We start from the raw sequence: 18,956 nt of genomic DNA on the forward strand, positions 1-18,956 counted from the left end.
ACATGACGTCACAAGTTAGATAAAATGGAAATAACAAAAACTTCAACATCTTGCGAAGGGAAAGAGATATGCATTAACTGTTTTACAAAGTACAATGTCATTTCAAAATTTCTATTCATTGCAAACATAATTTAACTAGCAAAATTTCGTGTTACAGGCACTGTAAAGCAAAAGTTGCAAATTTGGTTGTAACAATATTTGGAAAACCAGTCAATATCAGTACCACTAGAAAGATAATATTCTCTACTTTCTAATTTCTAGAATATTCGGTCATGTAAAATTTTTAGCAAAAGCCAGAGTTATGTCAGCTGAAGTAAGAGTTAAACATTCTTCAGAAATATCTAACAAACAGCGTTGTTCTTATGTTAATTTAATACAATCAAACGCCATTGAGGCTCACTCCTGGATGAGATCAAAAAGATTCGAAGCAGATTAACAGTTTTTAAAAAAGCAAAGTGCAAATTCACTAATATTACTTCAATTTTCTTGATAACCAGGCAAAGATATTGTATAGTTTGGTATTAAAACTCTTCCAGTAAACTGGACAAACATCTTAATAATTTTATATCTTAACGTATTCCTCTTGAAAGCATTTGAACTGCAGACAATCCTCTAACTCTCGTTTTCGTTTTCTATACAAAACTTCCAGCTTGGAGAACACTTGATTCATTTTGAAATATAATTTCGAGACAATTTCCATGGTATATTTCCAGTCTTGTGTTTTGTTCGAGTTATCTGTCTACTGTATGTCCGACAAAAGTTGTTCACCTTCGACTTGTAACGCAGACAGGCGGCTGTCTGAAAAGATTGAAAAGATGGCGCTCAATTTTTTATCGTGTTCTTCGAACAATCTCTGACATTCTTCTACCGTTTCACCAAATTTTTGTATTCCAAGTTCATCTGTTGCCGTCAAAGCCAGCTTTGTTGCCCTTCGACAACCCGTTATGAAAGGTTCTTGTTTCTTAAAATACAGGTTCCAAAGATAAATATTAGTGACGCTCCCCTATTCCAAGTTTATATTAGAAACAATTACCCTTTCAAGTTTATATAAGAGACGTTCTCCCATTCAAAGTTTATAATAGAGAGGGTTTTCTTTTACAAGTGTAGTTAAATGATCATAGAATTGTTCTATGAGGCTACAACGATTAAAGAAAAAAAATCAATAGACAAAAATCTATGTCGACTAATCTTCAAATCCTATTGTCTAGAAATGTGTCAAAATGTTCAATGTTATCAACACATATCACATTTTAAAATTTTATCAACAAATGTACAATATAAAATGTGATGGAGATGTCTAAAGTCTATTACAAATTGTTTCAGAAACGTTACAATGTTAACGGTATGTATCAAAATACACAATCGTACAACGTGATAAAATTCTCACCAATCGAAACTGCAGCCAAGCTTTGTGATCGACCTCAAAGCTTCCGCCAAAGGTCGTGGGAATTTGATGCATTGAAATGGAAGATAGTACATCATCAAAAGACGACAGCAATTTGAACTAAAAACAGAAATTTCTATCAACCTTTGCGGAAAAGGGCAACACGAGTCTTTCCACCCACCTACCCCAACACTCCCCAACCTTACTTAAAATTTAAGTTTTTCTTTTAGTTTATCAGCACTGAACATCAATAGATGTGAATCCTTTCGTTCGAGGATGTAGGCAATGTGAACGCTACCTGGTTGCATCTCCTATGGAGATGAAAAATACAAGCATTAAACATAAAAAGGTGTGAAATATTTGAATGTAAATACAACATAAATTTGAAACTCGTAGTCTTCTGCTTTTATGTTTAAAGCCAGTTTCATATTCCTCAAAAAATTCATTCCTGTTGACGATCTCTACGCTCCCAAACTTTTACAATGACATGTGAACATAAAGTAAATGTCAACACAGTCAGTGGTCCTACATATCACGAAGTCCATGACCCAAATGAAAACTTATAAAATCATTTGAACTATGGGGTTATCAGAACAAGAAAAGAGAAATTGTAGCAACTAGAATATGGAGGAGACTTCACACACATAGAAATCGCAAATTCCAATGACTTTCAGAAGCAACATAAAGCAGGATAGACCGACAAACAATCGCAAGATCACCACCGGTTCTTCAGCTTTCTCCATAAACGTGATTTAAGTTAACCAAAGCCAAAAAGTTCGTTTGCCTTTAAAATCATTACGCTTCACCAATTTAAACCGGAAAATGGCATACGTTGCAACATTAGCAGTAGCATTAGTTTACGAAGGTCAAAGTCTTTGCTAATCACACACCGAAATAAGATCAACTGACATCCACTAAAGATATTGCATATTTTACCATATGACACGTGCACACCCCCTTAACACCCCTCAATTATCCCTACTATATGTACGACGTAGACAGTAACCAGGTCTGCTTAATTACTCATGTTCTGTACAGCCAAACGCCCATAAAGACAAAATTTTCTTCCTATCAAATTTATTGCAAATGTTCTTAACTTCGATGTTGGTAACTATCTATAGACGTGATTTCCCTGATCTTGATATAGGCACTTTAAAGAATGTATGTTAACCATAATGTATTACGCGTTGATCATGGCGTGACGGCCATCTTGTGAGTAAAGAAAATGGCAGATTTTGTTATTGTAGTCCATGTAAATTAGACAAACAGTTAGCTTAGTATAAATTAATATTAATATAAATTAGAGTTTTTAATCAATGTTCTTTGGTAAATTTTTCAGATAAATTAGACAGTATAATGACGAAAGTGAATTCATTGTGCCGCAAAATCAAAAAGTAAACGATGTAAACACAAACAAAAGCGCGCAATGCATCTTGGTTGACACACATTCTTTAACTCTCATCTTACCTGGCATTCAGATTACATGGCTAAGAATGACTTTGAAGTTTGCATCAAGTATAGTCAATGGTTTCGAGCTTAAATCTGTGGACATTACGAAAGCATTTACACTGCTCGTCCGCGGGCTCAGCTCCGTATTCAAGTCCTTGCTGCTTTGCCGTCTGTGCCTTGTATCAAATGCCATTATGTACCTCCACGGTCTGCGTTCAAACCCTTTGCCTGCTTGGCCTCTCACAATACAGTTCAAAAAAAAGAAACCTGTTCTTCATTTGTTTCGACTTTCGTTCATTCCAGTTCGAAGCCCATATACAATCGTATTCGCTTTTGGTCAGCGGCAATGACATCACCTTTTTGGAATCGTAATACTTCAAGATGATCTCGCCGGGCGATGTGAGGTTCAAGTGAAAATAGAATTCCCCTTTGTGGAGGTTGATGTCGAGCTGCGAGAGATGAATCACAGATGTGACAAATCTCTCGTAACATGGTAGCCATTTTTCCTCGTTCATTCCAGAATTTGAGAAAAATGTCTGAAAGATGGAAAACGAAGCAATGTTATTGATTTCAAGCAATTTCCCTAAAATTAAGACTTCCACGGATGATCACACTGCAGGGAGCGTGGAAGATTGATAATTGACGCGGGGAAGGGTCACATTGATTTCAACAGAAAGTAATAAAGTAGTATATGAATATCGTCACGTTACTCGCTTTTATGGCAAAATCATTTTTGGAAGTTTTGAGAAAAAAAGGAAATAATTAATATAACTTTAAAAAAGTCAAACGCTTCAATAAACATTTATTGAACATTTATTGAGTCGTTTTTTGATTGGTTAATTGACTTCGGCAATAAATACGGAACTTAACAACGGGAAAAATAATAATTCTTCTAAAACGCAAAAATCCAAAATCCACCCTTCCCTCCCCTCAACTATCAATCTTCCGCGGTCCTTGACACGTATGAAAGAACTATCATAATCCTATGTCATGGAATGTACTTATCCACGGTAGTGTTGTATGGGAGGGGTGGGTGTGCTGAAGTAAGTATTAGATTTCGATGGCTCCATATTGTTGTTTAATGTCAGACTGTTTTTTTCAGATGACTTAACTTCATATTGTGACAGTAAGATTTTTCTGGAAAGTGCACTCCATTAAACTCTTATCACAATTGCTTTGGCTTAATTATTTGGTCTATTAATATTTGTAAGAAAATTGGTACCTATCCCGCACCCCTTTAACCAAGAATATGAAAGGTGCACACCCACAGATCTAATAATACACTACATAGTGCAACTGACATACAAGTTGAAGCCGGGCAAATTTACTTCCGGAGCCCCAAAGTAGTGAGAATCAATATGGCGTTGTATTAGAAAATATGTGGTCAAAGTTAATATCTCGCAATTATTAGCAAATCGCGGAGGTTGCATCAACTTTTTTGCACTATTTATGAAATAAATCATTGTGACTATAGTTTGTAAGAAAAAATTGCAGAATACGCCAATACATCGCCGTAAAATTGATTTCAAGTGTAGCTCGATTTGAAAGCATCAGCAGCGACGAAGGCTTAAGTACTGGAATTTACACATCTAAATATCGTATCACAGCACAATCTGCGATAGTGGGGCTTAGTTCGTGGCAAATACAGCGATATCATACTCGATCTATGGATGTATTGTAATAGAACAGGCATATTACAAAAATCAGTCAGAAATTGACACAGGTTACAAGCACAAATTAAATAATTTGCTCAGAATAAATAATTTAGGTTTGATATTTTCAATAACAAGAGTGTGTAGAAAGTTTTATATGCATATACATGCCTGAATGGTAAAAAAGAAAATAAAAATGTTGAAAACAGTAGCATAACATCACCATTACAGTACATTTAGCACTGTGGGCAGTGGCCATATAACCCACTGGTTTAGACTATGACAATACATTGTTTATATATATGTGTAAAACACAGTCAATACTACAAGTCTGGTGACTCTTCTTGCTTTAACAAGTAAATATTTTCCCCGTGTTGGACAGAGTGTATTGTATCAACCTGTGGTATCAACAGTTTCACAAGTGACCTGCTATTTTATACTTCACAAAAAATTTGGTGTAACAGAGGTAGATTCATAATATAAAACAAATTCCAAAGAAGCAAGACAGACTCTCTGACATAGACAAGCAAGACAAGCAAGACATAGACAAGACATAGACTCTTCGAGGTAGACTCTTCACATTCTTTCTGTAAATAATTTCTGAACGTATTAATTACTCACATCTTGACATAGCTATATTCGTTTGCCGACCAGAAACACCAGAAAAATGCATTTCTGGTACAATAATCCAGTGCAATATTTAATTATGTACAGTGAACAATATACTTTATATAAATCGTGAAAAATCTTTCAAACTGTTATCTCCAACTCGTTTTACTTAACAATAAATATCGGAAGATAATTCTACGACGTTCCATTGAACATTTTGTGGCAGATTGTGCTGTGATACGATATTTAGATGTGCAAATTCCAGTATCTTAAGCCTTCGTCGCTGCTGATGCTTTCAAATCGAGCTACACTTGAAATCAATTTTACGGCGATGTATTGGCGTATTCTGCAATCTTTTTCTTGAAAAACTATGGTCACATTGATTTTTTTCATTAATAGAGTAAACCAGTTTATGTAACCGTCGTGACTTGCAAGTAATTGCAAGATATCAGCTTTGACCAGATATTTTCTAATACAACGCCATATTGATTCTCACAACTTTGGGGCTCCGGAAGTAAATTTGCCCGGCTTCAACCACTACTTATGAAATGTAAGCCGTTGCACTATCTAGTGTATTATTAGATCTGTGTGCACACCCCCACAACACCCCTCCTCCCCCTAAATCCATCCCTTCTATATGTACGACGTAGACAGTAACCAGGTCAGCTTATTTACTCATGTTCTGTATTTTCTCGACGTTCACTCATTTCAAAAACAATAAATGTTCAAAGAAAAGAAAACTAATAAAGTTCTCGAATTTAAAAAGAGTGATACGCCACAGGCTGCCGCGCTACGTCACTGACAACGTCACGAGCTACCACGCTACGTCATTGCAGGTAAATGGTGTGAGATAGTGAGATTATTCTGAAAAAACGCGTTAGAATTCAGACATGAGGGAGAACATTCATATAATGCAGGAGCGATCAAATACTTTTCATGGAATTGAATGTTCCAATGACATTTTTTAAAAAATGCAAAATGCTCATGAACAAAGATCAAAACTGGATTAAAATTGAATATGTATGACTAGTTTATAATTTACGAATATATTGTAAACTCCGATCAAAATTGGGAAAAAATGAAGTATAGACTATAGTTTAATAGACAAAATGTAGTTTGTAGATAAGACTTAGTCTATTTCATGAAATAAGGATCTTGTAAAACTAATATTGAGGAAGAAAATACAGAAGCCATTCGTTTACAAATGATAAACATCAATAACAGTGGGTCCAGGCCCTTAATTGACAACTATCCCATAATACTCTAGTTTACAGATATAAACCTGGATTAAAAAAGCATTAAAATTGAATATGTACTCTGGTTTAATAAACCTAGTTCTTATTTTGCAAAAATAAACTCAGATCAATAAGTAGACCTATGCAGATGGTTCAAAGTTTACAAAGATAAACATGCTCTTTCAACATTTATATGCCATTTGAAATATGATAAGTTTAATATAACTTATTTATTTTACTATTTGTGATGCTCTGATTTTTCCATTATAGAATAAAAGTATGAACTATTAATTTATAATTCATATGTATGATATATTTATGTTCACCTGAATTAAAGATGACTTGAAATTAAGTTGAAACATGTTTATGTTGAAAAATTTGGTCGTTTACTTCAAATGGGTTATTAATCTTATGCTATTGACATCATATAGAAATAACAATATAGCCTACAGCTAAGAGAGACATGTTTATGTTCACAAACCTTAGCTGATGTCCGTAGTTCTAGAAGTAATGAGCAAATGGGCCTCAAAAACTCATCATCAAAGAGCTCAGAATGGCCACCATAAGCCTCTTCACAAATCTTCTCGAGTTCATTAAAATGATCCTCGAACATGGAACCCTCGAGAAAGAGTTTCCATTGTTCATCCTCTTGTGTCTACAAGATCAAAAAATAGCATTTTTACGTACTCTATTTTATTGTGATTAAATAATATCTAAGCTCAAAGTTGTGAGGTTTCATCATGCACAAAGGCTTGCTACTGTAATGTTGATGTGTTTATTTATACACAGGAATGCCAATGAAAAAAAGGGATTAAATATTTTACCAAAAGTTCATTCTTTCACCGATATCAAAAACTTATTTTTAAAGTAGAGATTAATGTCCTTAGAAATTGCCAAGAATACCAGTCTGGCTGGCTGCTATGCCTTGAAAGATGCAAACACAATCTGCCTACAGGTTAAATGTAAAGTATTTCTTGACAAATTGGTTTAATTTGGATCACTTAAAAAAGTTTAAAACATATTGGTATATAAAGGATAATGTATGTAGTAATCACCTACAATTTGAGTTCTAATGATTCAGGGAACATGTAACATAAATTACTTTATTTCTGTGTTATTTGAACATTCTGGTAACTTTGTTTACTGAAAGATTATGTTCCTCGATAATTAGGACATTGTATGTCAACAAAGATGAAGCAGTTTGACTAAGGATTTGCGGTAAAAATTGCGTTATCTTGAAGGAAATGATTCCCTGGGTTATCGCCACTGTTACAATTAGGTAATATCAATCAATTAAGGAACCACAACAATCGTATGTTTCAAATTAACATCAGTATGTGAATACACCAACAGTTTTCTAAACAGTTATCATAACTTCAAGAAAATTGCTTTGAGCAAATAGCATATTGCCAACCGCACTCGAGGTAAAGTTATACCGAAGTAGCTGCCGACTCTCTTCCGTTATGTGTAAATTAGAAAATGTGACATACAATTCGTATGTACTTGTTTATTGAGTAAAAAATCGTGTAATTTTGCTTTAAAAGTGCGATATCGATAAGGCTGTGGTTAAATACAGTCGTATAGTCGAAATAGGTAGAGTCACAATTTGAAAGTTTCAACTAAAAATCAGTTAAAATCAATCGCAAGAGTTTCAAAACAATTCTTCGATTTCGTAATTAAATTATTCCGTCTGGATGAAAAGAACGCGATTAAATAAAAAGAACTTTTCCCTGTAAACGATATTCGCAACTATTTATAATATCACTTACAAATGAATAAAGATTATACACAATTGATGACAAGTGATCGCAACGTACATCAAAGACGTCAAAGATCGAACATGATTACTGATGAGCTTGTTTACAGTCGACTACGAATAACAAAATTTCTTTACAAATCCCAAGAATATGACCAAACTTGGATAATACAACGGTATGTATTCCTTTGTGTGATAGCTCACCCAAAAAAGTGACGAGACCTTTGCGCAGAGGGATTAAATAAACATCAAACACAACATCGGTCAACGACAATGGCAGTCAACTCAAAACAGAGTGGCTATGAACGCGATTTGGAATCGATTTCAAGACATCTTACCTCTATAGACATCCTAAAGTTTCTCAAAGACAACTGGCTTGCCGTATATCTTTCGATTTTGGTAGATTTTGGATTCAAAATACTGCATCACAAAGCATTTTATAAAAAGGTCGATTCACTGGCCATGAGAGTCGGCCATAATTGGAAGTCAATATGACGGAGACGCAAAGGTATGTGGGTAATCTCGTCAAGTACGAAGACGGCTGTAAAAGGCTTAGCAGTCCTTCCTTTTCTCTCCTTTTTTGTCAGCTTGTGCGTCAAAGTCTCAACGAATTGAACAGAATATATTGAATGAAGTGCAGTTTTACTAAATACCTGCTTGAACTCGAACACCTGTTAGGTCAACTTTGTAGCTTAGCGATCAGTGAGTTCTTAGAAATAAGACTAAAGGACGTAGCTTGCTCAATAATCGGTGGTTGTATCTCGTTATCAGTTCTTTTGATTATTGAAAGTCAATGCTTTCACCGGATTATAGAATGCACATATGAATACAAGCCTTTCCCCCTCCCCCCCCCCCGAATCTTGTATTTTCCTATGGTCGTGGATTTGAGCGAAACAAATTGTTTTTAAAAAGTCCATAATACGTTAAGAATGGCATAATTACTTAACAGATTGTGTGTACATTTTTTATGTAATTATGATTTTTTCTTCTTGAATTGAAAACCAATTTCATTTTGTGTTGTATGTTCGCTGAGAATTTTATCATTTCAAGTTAAGTTATTATCAAAAATGTTAAATTTCTTTTGACAGGAAAGATTTCGGTATTAATTTTACATTCTCGTTTATTAGAACTTTTAAAACGACGTTGTTTTACATTCTCATTTCTCAAGTTATTAAAGTTTTTTAATATCCATTTAGAAAATTTCAAATATCCTTCAGTTTCCTGGCATCTTTTCGATGAAATTCTTTCGCAATATTTCATGAATAGTGTATTTGCACAATATCTTTGATGAAGTGTTTGAATATTTTAGACCTTTTAATTTTGTCAGTTCGATGCAAACATAGTTCATTCATAGCATTATCTTTATGAAGATAGACATTTCAATATTTTAAAGACTTAACACTTTCGTCTAAAAAAGGGAAATTTTAATTGAGATCAATCACATCATCTCCAATATGAACAAAAGTGATCATAAAGCAGTCTTTACACTACCTAAAATTTAAACGTGTGTCAGTGTAGGTAGTGATGAATGGACAACAGAAAATGAAAAGAACAAAATTATCCAATTGCTTTTTGGCTATATCATTTTCTTGAGCAGGCTATTTCAAAAGTGTTTCTCGGTAACACAATTCTTACGCTATTTTACAGTCAGATGAACCATTAGAAGTCAGACTTCCTATTCCACCAAATGTTTATGCAGATCTTGCACGCTGAAAACTACAGCGACGTTTTCGTAACTGTTTAGTTTTTTTATACACTCAATGTACACCACCGACACGACATTATAAACTAAATAAAGTTTGTCGGTGATGATGAATCAATAACAGACAAAAAAATCTCCTGACAATGTTTACGTGAAACATAAATATGTATGAATTTAATTGGTTTAATCTAAGCTAACAATGTATACAGGAAATTACACAGGTATAAATTTAGAGAGAACTAAGTTTACCTTGAGACTGCGCAGAGTCATTTTCCTATTCATGAATTCCAATGATATTCTTGATCAGTCTAGAATTTTCTTCTGACTTTTTCAACACTTTTGCATTCTAAATTTGTAATTCTTCAACCATCTTAACCAACGTCACTAGATCTTCATTTTTTCGATTTGCTCCGAGCTCACGTCTTGCATGACGACGACGAAAACGACAAAAAGAACTATTTGTAATGGAACTATCTGCAGTAAATGAACTAAATGAACTATCTCCAGTAAATCTTGAGCTTGGAGTATATAACTCTAAAAAAGAAATAATTGATGTAAAATTTGAGGAAACGCAACATTGACTGGAACTCGGCAAAATGCATTACTTACAGTACTGACTATAGACAACGGCTTACATTAGAAAGTTGGTATACCAACTTGGAACAAACCCCCCTGCCTGAACAGATCGCAGCAATTACCGACACCTAACAAACGACTTATTCACAATACAAACAAACGATGAACAAAAACATTACATTTCACACTAATTCACAATGACAATACACAATTGACACCCACACATTACAACTAAAAACATCTTACCTAAATCACATATCACAACTAAAAACATTTCGCTTCACACTAATTCACAATGACAATACACATTTCCTCTACACACAATACAATGACGTAAGAACCAGATAACAAATACGGCTAACCTGACGTTAACTCCTCATTTGACTCTGAAGATGACTACCGCTAAGGTTGTTGAAACGTCAGTCAACAACAACAAAAACAGTCCTTCTCAGGACTATACCAACCTGGACGATCTACATTTACAAACATATTTAAGAAAAGTTGTGCAGTCAGGTATTCGTGAACGCTAAGCCCAAAGTTTTAGATTTTCTCTAGGTGGACCAGTTTCCTTTCAAAGAAACCTTTAACAAAGAATGGGAGGGGTTAAGTAAAGGTTAGAAAACACTGGTGTTCATGTCTGTGCCTGCGACAAATTGATATAATCAACTGTAGTTTTTACTTCCCAATCCATACCATAATACCTTAGCAGAAGTCAGGAATTTCTTGAAGTTACCATGGTAACTGAGTGCCTGTCTATATCACTGTGTAATCTCCAAAGGTTTTTCTAAACAAGGCATACCGACATCCTGTAGCCATTTTAGTACCTAAAAGAACATTTAAACCATACATTACAAAAATCGTGTCTAACACCGATAGCCTAAAACATCAATAAATTTTAAAGTATTCACTACACAATCCAGCTATATGAAAAGGTCAATGTAATCACGTGAACACCATTCTCACGATATCGTTACAAACGTGACAACTGCCAACTTTGCCATAAATGCAAATCCAAAGTTTTTTTTTACTTACAGAAAGGGTGGAATAGCCAGAGAGAATACATTGATTAAAAATTTAAAAGAAAGTTTGGTTCACATAAGATTAATTGCAAAAATTTAATCTTTGTTTAACCGAAAACAGTGAAACCGCACAATTTGTGATGTGTTTTCAAATGTAGGTTACTTCAAAGAGCAAATTCTCAAGTGAGCATGAAACCAACACAAAGTCCTTTTCTTTTTGAAATTTTCTGCCCACTTGTCAGTGAAAGCACTTCATTCGGGTTTTTTTGTTATATAATTGTTGATTTTGTATTATAATTAAAACATTATCGGTGATATTGGGTACCTTGATTGCTAATTTGTTCAATTTTGTGTAAAGTTTACGGCATGGTCTAAGTAAAATCTTCAGAAATATTAATTTAAAAAAAAAGCAAGGCTCAACCATTCAACTTTATCATATGATATTCCCAGTAATCGTCTATTCATGTAGAACAAAACATGAAATTGATTTATCCATTTAACGGACTATCGTGCTCTATATAAAACTTTACAAAAAATAATAAAAAGTAAGCAATAAAATCCTCAAGAAATAATACAAATGTAGACAATGCAAGTGATCAAAAACATTTTATCATGTTTGTGGAATGGTAGTACGAGAAACTTATACTTAATACGATGAACTGTACTTGAATTTAGTTAAATTCAACACTTTTATTCGCATTGTTTACATTTACCTAGGCTTACTTTGTTGGTGCGTTGAAGAAAGGCAGAAAGTAAATAACAGCAAATATTATCTTTTAAACTTACAAAACGTCAAAATGACAACACAACATCGAACTATAAGAGTAGGAAAGAAAATTGACTATTTTCAATCACTTGAAATGTGCGATGTATTCGCTTTCACAGATTAAACAATGTTTAAACAGAATCGTCAAAAATACAGTCTTTTCAAAAGGTTATTGAAAAAAATTAACAACAAAAAGCACAGCGCATGGACACAAAAAGTAATACAACTAATTCCAGTGTCGTATGTATGTAAATCAATACACAAGTCATAAACGTGTTCTTTTGTCGGTTGAATAAATGACATCTCATGTAAGTTTGTAGTATTGCAAATAAATGGTTATTAGTGAGAACGACAATGCATTTGTCGTTCGAATTTGTAAGAACTCTTAAAGAACTTTTCACTTTCCACGATGTGAGGTTTGAGAGAACGCGTTCGATAGATGCAGAAAGTGTTTAAGAGTAAGAGTTACTGAGTCATTTGACTAAGCATTCAACACATTTTAAAATCTTGAACACAATCTTGACAAAAATTGTATTTATTATATATTATCGAAACTATGTTTATAAATTTACTTCACTTTGTGACCAGATAACTGAAGGTTACCACATGTATGAATTGCGTACATACTTTTGTTTATGCATGTCTTTTGTAGATCTGCTTCATTTCATTCTTTTGTTTTATCTTTTTTTGTCTTGGTTTTGTTTTACACAATAATGTTAAAGTACAAAACTAGGCGTTGTTATTCTTCGCTTTTAACTTCCGTGTTTATCAAACGTCGACGGAGAATTTCAGCGTATTTTCTAGCTTTAACTTGTAGCGATAAACAAATAATTTCGTCACTTCTTAAATTAATCTTAACACTGAGTTATACGGGAAAACAAATGAAATGGCTTATCGTCCTAATGATTATGAATGTGGCTATGATGAATCGAGATTTAAGTTTGCTGTTGATGAAAATTTTCACTGTTCAATTTGCCTTAACGTCGCTAATGATGCGAGAATGTGTCATAACGAACACATCTTTTGTCGTGAATGTATTGAAGAACATCTACGAGTTAATGCACAAAGATGTCCTCAATGTCAAGACAATTTGACTGTGGCTACACTTCTTCCAGCGCGTATTATAAATAATATGATTTCTAAGTTAAAGATCAATTGCGACTACGGTATTCGTGGTTGCAAAGAATTTATAAATGTTGAAGATCTTGAAAGACATGTGAAAAATTGTGGCTTTGCTCCAGTGTTGTGCTCTAATAAACGTTGTGGTCTGGAAATAAACAAACGAGACAAGATTAAACATGAAACTGAGTTATGTGAAGACAGAAAGATTCCTTCTCACGATTTTGCGGATATAAAAGAAATGTTTCTACAAAGTTTTGACGATCAAGAAAAAATACAAAAAGAAATGATGGAATTGAAAGGAGAAATAAGAAATATTCAAAAAAATTTTTCTACAGTGACCAAAGAATGGATGGAATCAAGGAAAGAAATAAAAGATGTTCAACAAAATCTTTCTACAGTGACCAAAGAAATGATGGAATCAAGGAAAGAAATAAAAGATGTTCAACAAAATCTTTCTACAGTGACCAAAGAAATGAAAGAAATGAAAGTCATGATACTTCAAATATTGGGAAAGATGACTAAAAATGAACATGTCAAAACATTGCCATCATCAATTGAGGGAATGATGAACTCAGGAAAAGAAGATATTTTGATTGCTGGTGGTTACCCATTTGGTTCTTTAAAGAGTGCTGAAATATTTTCATGGAAGGAGAAGAAATGGTTTGAGATTGCATCAATGAAAAATGAACACAGGTTTGCTTCATCATTTATTTATAATGATAATTTATTTGCTGTTGGAGGATCTCGCTGCAAGTCAATGGAAACATTGAATATAAAACAGTTTCCTTTGACATGGAGAAAATTTCCCACAGAGTTTCCTTATGAATGTAGTGGTCATCAAACTGTTGTTTATAAACAACAAATCTTTTGCATTGGAGGATACATTGCTGGTAAAGGACCATCGGATTTGATCAGTGAAATAAAGATAACTGGTACAACATCTCATGTTATAAAAGAGTTGTGTCATATGCCTAAACCACGTTGGTGCCATGGAGCTGTTGTTGTTGATGATAAATTTCTTATTTTTGGAGGAAATGGAAAAGATACGAAGGTTTTGTCCAGTGTTTTGGAGTTTAACCCAAGGAGTCTTACATTTAAGGAAATGCCTCCATTACCTCATCCATTGTATGAAATGGCAACAGTTCAATGGAGAGATAAAGTTGTTCTTCTTGGAGGTTGTGATGGAAGAGAAAGTTTGAACAGTGTTATCATGTATGACAGCAAAACAGGTAAGATTACAGTCTTACCATCCATGTTGGAAAAGAGATCTAGATGTTGTGCAGTTATAACAGATGATACAATTGTTGTTGTGGGAGGTTTTAATGTTAAAGATAAATATCTTAAATCAGTGGAGTGTTTTGAAATGGAAAAGAGTTCTTTATGGACATATCTTCCTTCAATGAATGAACCACGAGATGGAGCTATTGCTGAAGTTTTACCTTTTGGGCAAAATTATGTATAAGCACAAAATATTCTGTAAATAATCAGATCATTATAACTCAGCAAAACTTTTTAATATTAAGTTGAACAGCGAGTTCAATATGTAAACCTTCAATGTTCTAATAGCCTTTGATTATTATAATAAATTACTGAAGAAATAAATGACTTTATTATATTATTCATAACTGAGGTTAAAGAAAATTTATAGCATTAGTTTTTGTTCAGAATCTTTAAACTGCAGTGTATGGATTTGACCAGTTGTTTTGTCAAGTCTTTGTTCATCAAAATCGAAATCACTGCCAAGTGTACATAGCTTATTTATTAAACAATTTTTATTTTCCCTAACACGAGGAAAAGTGTGATAAAAATATGAGGTTGATGTTAATGAACACGCAAAAATTTTCACATGAATAGCGCATGACAGATAACATGTCGCTTTATTGTATTGACAATTATATAGTCCAAGAACGACAATTTGTTTGCGATAAAGTGATGCTGAGACAAGGCGATGTTTCTCATCGAAGTACAAGTCTTACATAAACTAAAGCATTTTCTTTGCTTAAAGTGCCCATGACACGAAAAATTTGCAATCTGAGTTGTACTTTTATTGAAGAGATCTTTTGAAATGACAATGGACATTCTAAAACAGTTTATGCACATCACTTTTATTTCTTGAGATATTGAGGTTTTTGCTTTGTCCAATTTATCTAACTTGTGACGTCAAATTGCATAATGAGAACTAGGAGTATTAGGTATATTTAACGATACTTTACTTCACAAGGACAGAGTTCCCTTTGTTGTGACGTGTTAATGGTATAAGATATAAAGTTGTCAGGAAACTGAAGAGTATTTAAAACATTGTGGAAACTCATTATGCAATATGACGTCACAAGTTAGATAAAATGAAAATAACAAAAGACTTCAATATCTTGCGAAGAGAAAGAGATATGCATCAACTGTTTTAGAAAGTACAATGTCATTTCAAAAGTTCTATTCATTTTAAACATAATTTAACTAGCAAAATTTCGTGTTACAGACACTTTAAAGCAAAAGTTGCAAATTTGGTTGTAACAATATTTGGAAAACCAGTCAATATCAGTACCACTAGAAGGACAATATTCTCTACTTTCGAACTTTTTGAATTTTCGGTCAAGTAAACTTTTTAGGAGAAACCAGAGTTGTTTTAGCAAAAGCCAGAATTTTGTCAGCTGGAGTAGGAGTTAAATATTCTTTAGAAATTTCAAAAAAACAGCGTTGTTCTTATGTTAATTTGAATACAATCAAACGCCATTGAGGCCCACTCGCGGATGAGATCAAAAGGATTCGAAGCAGCTTAACAGTTTTTGAAAAGGCAAAGTACAAATTCACTACTGTTACTTCAGTTTACTTTATAACAACGGCAAAGATATTGTATATTTTGGTATTAAAACTCTTCCAGTAAACTGGGCAAACATCTTAATAATTTCATACCTTAGCGTATTCCTCTTGAAAGCATTTTAACTGTAGACAATCCTCGAGCTCTCGTTTTCGTTTTCTATACAAAACTTCCAGCTTGGAGAAAACTTGATTCATTTTGAAAGATAATTTCGAGACAATTTCCATGATATATTTCCAGTCTAATGTTTTGTTCGAGTTATCTGTCTGCTGCATGTCCGACACAAGTTGTTCACCTTCGACTTGCAACGCAGACAGGCGGCTGTCTGAAAAGATGGCGCTAACTTTTTCATCGTGTTCTTCGAGCAATCTCTGACATTCTTTTACCGTTTCACCAAATTTTCCTATTCCAAGTTCATCTATTGCCGTCAAAGCCAGCTTTGTTGCACTTCGACAACCCGTCATGAAGGTTTCCTGTTTCTAAAAATACAGGTTTCAAAGATAAATATTAGAGGGACCTCCTATTCAAAGTTTATATTAGAGAAAATCCCCCCTTTCAAGTTTACAAAAGAGACGTTCCCTTATTCAAATAGAGAGGGTTTCCTTTTACAAGTGTAGTTAGATGAACATAGAATTGTTCTATGAAGCTACAACGGTTAAAGAAAAAAAAACTCAATAGACAAAAATCTATGTCGACTAATCTTCAAATCATATTAAAATAAAGCTTAATTCGATCCTTCGAGAGATTTGACTGCACGTAATCAAGGCAAACTATTGTACAAACACGCACAAGGAAGGTTCGTGAAAAACATATCACATAAATTGTGTCATAGCTGAACATCTTATAGTCTAATTTACTGAATGTACGAATCTTCAGTAAAGACTAGAAATGTGTCAGAATTACAAAGTAATTAACATGTGTCAAAATGTACAATGTTATCAACGCGTGTCAAATTTTAAAATTTTATCAACAAATGTACAATGTAAAATGTGATAGACATGTCTAAAAGTCTATTACAAATTGTTTCAGAAACGTGACAATGTTAACAGTATGTATCAAAATACACAATCGTACAACGTGATAAAATTCTCACCAATCGAAACTGCAGCCAAGCACCGTGGTCGTACTCATAGCTTCCGCCAAAGGTCGTGGGAATTTGATCCATCGAAATGGAAGATAACACATCATCAAAAGAGGACAACAATTTGAACTAAAAACAGACATTTTCATGAATCTTTTCGCAAAAGAACAACACGAGTCTTTCCACTCACCTACCCCAACACCCCCGATTACTGGCTGGGAAAATAATCATTGCCCAACCAAAGTAAATTTGGCCATATTTGGTCTTTTCAAATTTCGCTACAATGTTTTCTTATTTTACTTGATCAATGGTTAAATTGCTGTGTATTATTTGATGATTACGTAAGCCAACTTCCATTATGCAGTCAGCACGATTGCAATCTTGTGGCTAGTACCCAGTTCCTTGTTTAGGTTATTTATAATGTACTGAGTATAAGTACAGTGAAAGTTGCATCATTTTGTCATTTGCCCGTTTTTAATCATATTCTGTCGATCTGACAAATTTGACCAATTATGTCATAAAAGGTCTGGCAACTGATGTACTTTAAACTCCACAAAGTGTATCAAAAATAAAGACCTTTAGTAATTGACGTGATGATAATTTTAATCCCTATCACTTTGCAAATCCGTAGGGAAAAGGGGGGGTGTTTAGGTATTGTACGCTACGTGCATATATTACATATCTTTCTTCCTCCTGGTATAAATGATTTTCTACTCCTGGGAAGTTAACTTCTAACAGCAAAATGAGGCATTGAAATTAAAACAACATCAATTTGCAAAGGTCTTTTTCTGCTTGATGCAACCTTTAATTAAGAAAACATTTTATGTGTTTCTGTAACTCAATAGGAACAAGTAAAATTTTTTTTTTGTATTTCCTTTATAAAAAGGTCTTTTAAAAAGAATATTAAAAAGACGAATTTATCGATTTTAATGACACATTGTTTATGTCGAGCATTCAAACATTTAGCGCCCGTTTTTTTAAAAGTCTATTTTATAATGCAAATTCACTGATGAAGCTGAGTAAATCTCCAAACGTTTCTTGCTTCAAACTTAACGTACCTCGAAAAAAATTAGAGCTTCCCCGATGATCTGCAGAGTCTTTTTGTTGTCGTCAGCGTTTCGTGCATCGACAAAAACTGACAAACATAGTTTTAAAACTTAAACCTAAAACAACGAGAATGGAAAATTTTTTGCCCGAATGCAAGACAACAAGGAACGCCGGGAAGGCTAAAAGAGCAAAACTTATAATAAAACGTCTAGAATTAAATACTTAATAAGGTTTTAAGTAAGTGTAAACATAAAACATATAAAGCAAGGGGTCCTTCCTCTTTTTTATGAAAAGCCAGCCAATAGACTCTCAAACCGCCATAAAAACCAAAGGTCCTTGGCTTTTATCTCTCCATAACCTCACAATTAATTTTGATTTGTGTATCATGGGGTGAGCATCCAATGACTTAATGGGAAATAAACACAGTTTTATAAAACCTACGACAAACTATAGTGTGAACAAACAGTTATCGTCTTGTTGTCAAGGATTTACATTAAAGCGATTTTCTTTTTGAACACGATATATTGTTGTAAATGGTTGTGTAGTGGCTACTTTGATTATAAGAATAGTGAAGAGGGGGGGGCATGTCAAGGGCGACAACGGTCATTGAGGTAATGGTGAGGGGGGGTACGCCAAGGACGACAACGGTCATTGAGGTAATGGTGACGGGGGGAGGCACGTCAAGGACGACAACGGTCATTGAGGTAATGCTGATAACTTTGAAAATGCAATTGTCGAAACAA

The 18,956-nt window shown here is 33.8% G+C and overlaps 1 protein-coding gene and 1 long non-coding RNA gene across 6 annotated transcripts; both read right to left on the reverse strand.

Annotated features, from left to right (window-relative positions):
• Nucleotides 1-216: 216 nt before the first annotated feature.
• On the reverse strand, nucleotides 217-8,675 carry LOC124437493. 3 transcript variants are annotated; one of them, XR_006945732.1, is made up of 7 exons: nucleotides 8,424-8,675; nucleotides 6,811-6,984; nucleotides 2,852-3,369; nucleotides 1,591-1,695; nucleotides 1,388-1,504; nucleotides 869-961; nucleotides 217-798 (listed from the first exon to the last, which is right to left on the reverse strand). It is a non-coding gene; the product is annotated as an uncharacterized LOC124437493 (long non-coding RNA). The 3 variants fall into 3 exon arrangements; XR_006945730.1 differs by having other exon boundaries at nucleotides 217-961; XR_006945731.1 differs by lacking the exon at nucleotides 1,591-1,695 and having other exon boundaries at nucleotides 217-961.
• A 468-nt stretch (nucleotides 8,676-9,143) lies between these two features.
• Nucleotides 9,144-18,325, reverse strand: LOC124437492 (puratrophin-1-like). 3 transcript variants are annotated; one of them, XR_006945729.1, is made up of 7 exons: nucleotides 18,225-18,325; nucleotides 17,179-17,295; nucleotides 16,181-16,564; nucleotides 11,065-11,187; nucleotides 10,828-10,944; nucleotides 10,037-10,321; nucleotides 9,144-9,493 (listed from the first exon to the last, which is right to left on the reverse strand). XR_006945729.1 is itself a non-coding variant. In XM_046987459.1 (6 exons), the coding sequence occupies exons 2-4, from the start codon at nucleotides 17,248-17,250 to the stop codon at nucleotides 11,122-11,124; spliced, it is 522 nt and encodes a 173-aa protein (XP_046843415.1). In that variant the 5' UTR covers nucleotides 17,251-17,295; nucleotides 18,225-18,325; the 3' UTR covers nucleotides 9,144-9,493; nucleotides 10,037-10,321; nucleotides 11,065-11,121. The 3 variants fall into 3 exon arrangements, 1 of the variants encoding a protein (XP_046843415.1); XR_006945728.1 differs by having other exon boundaries at nucleotides 10,828-11,187; XM_046987459.1 differs by lacking the exon at nucleotides 10,828-10,944.
• Between the last annotated feature and the right edge of the window lie 631 nt (nucleotides 18,326-18,956).

This window comes from Xenia sp. Carnegie-2017, unplaced genomic scaffold (genome assembly GCF_021976095.1).
Source record: "Xenia sp. Carnegie-2017 unplaced genomic scaffold, XeniaSp_v1 HiC_scaffold_16, whole genome shotgun sequence".
Lineage (NCBI taxonomy): Eukaryota > Metazoa > Cnidaria > Anthozoa > Malacalcyonacea > Xeniidae > Xenia > Xenia sp. Carnegie-2017.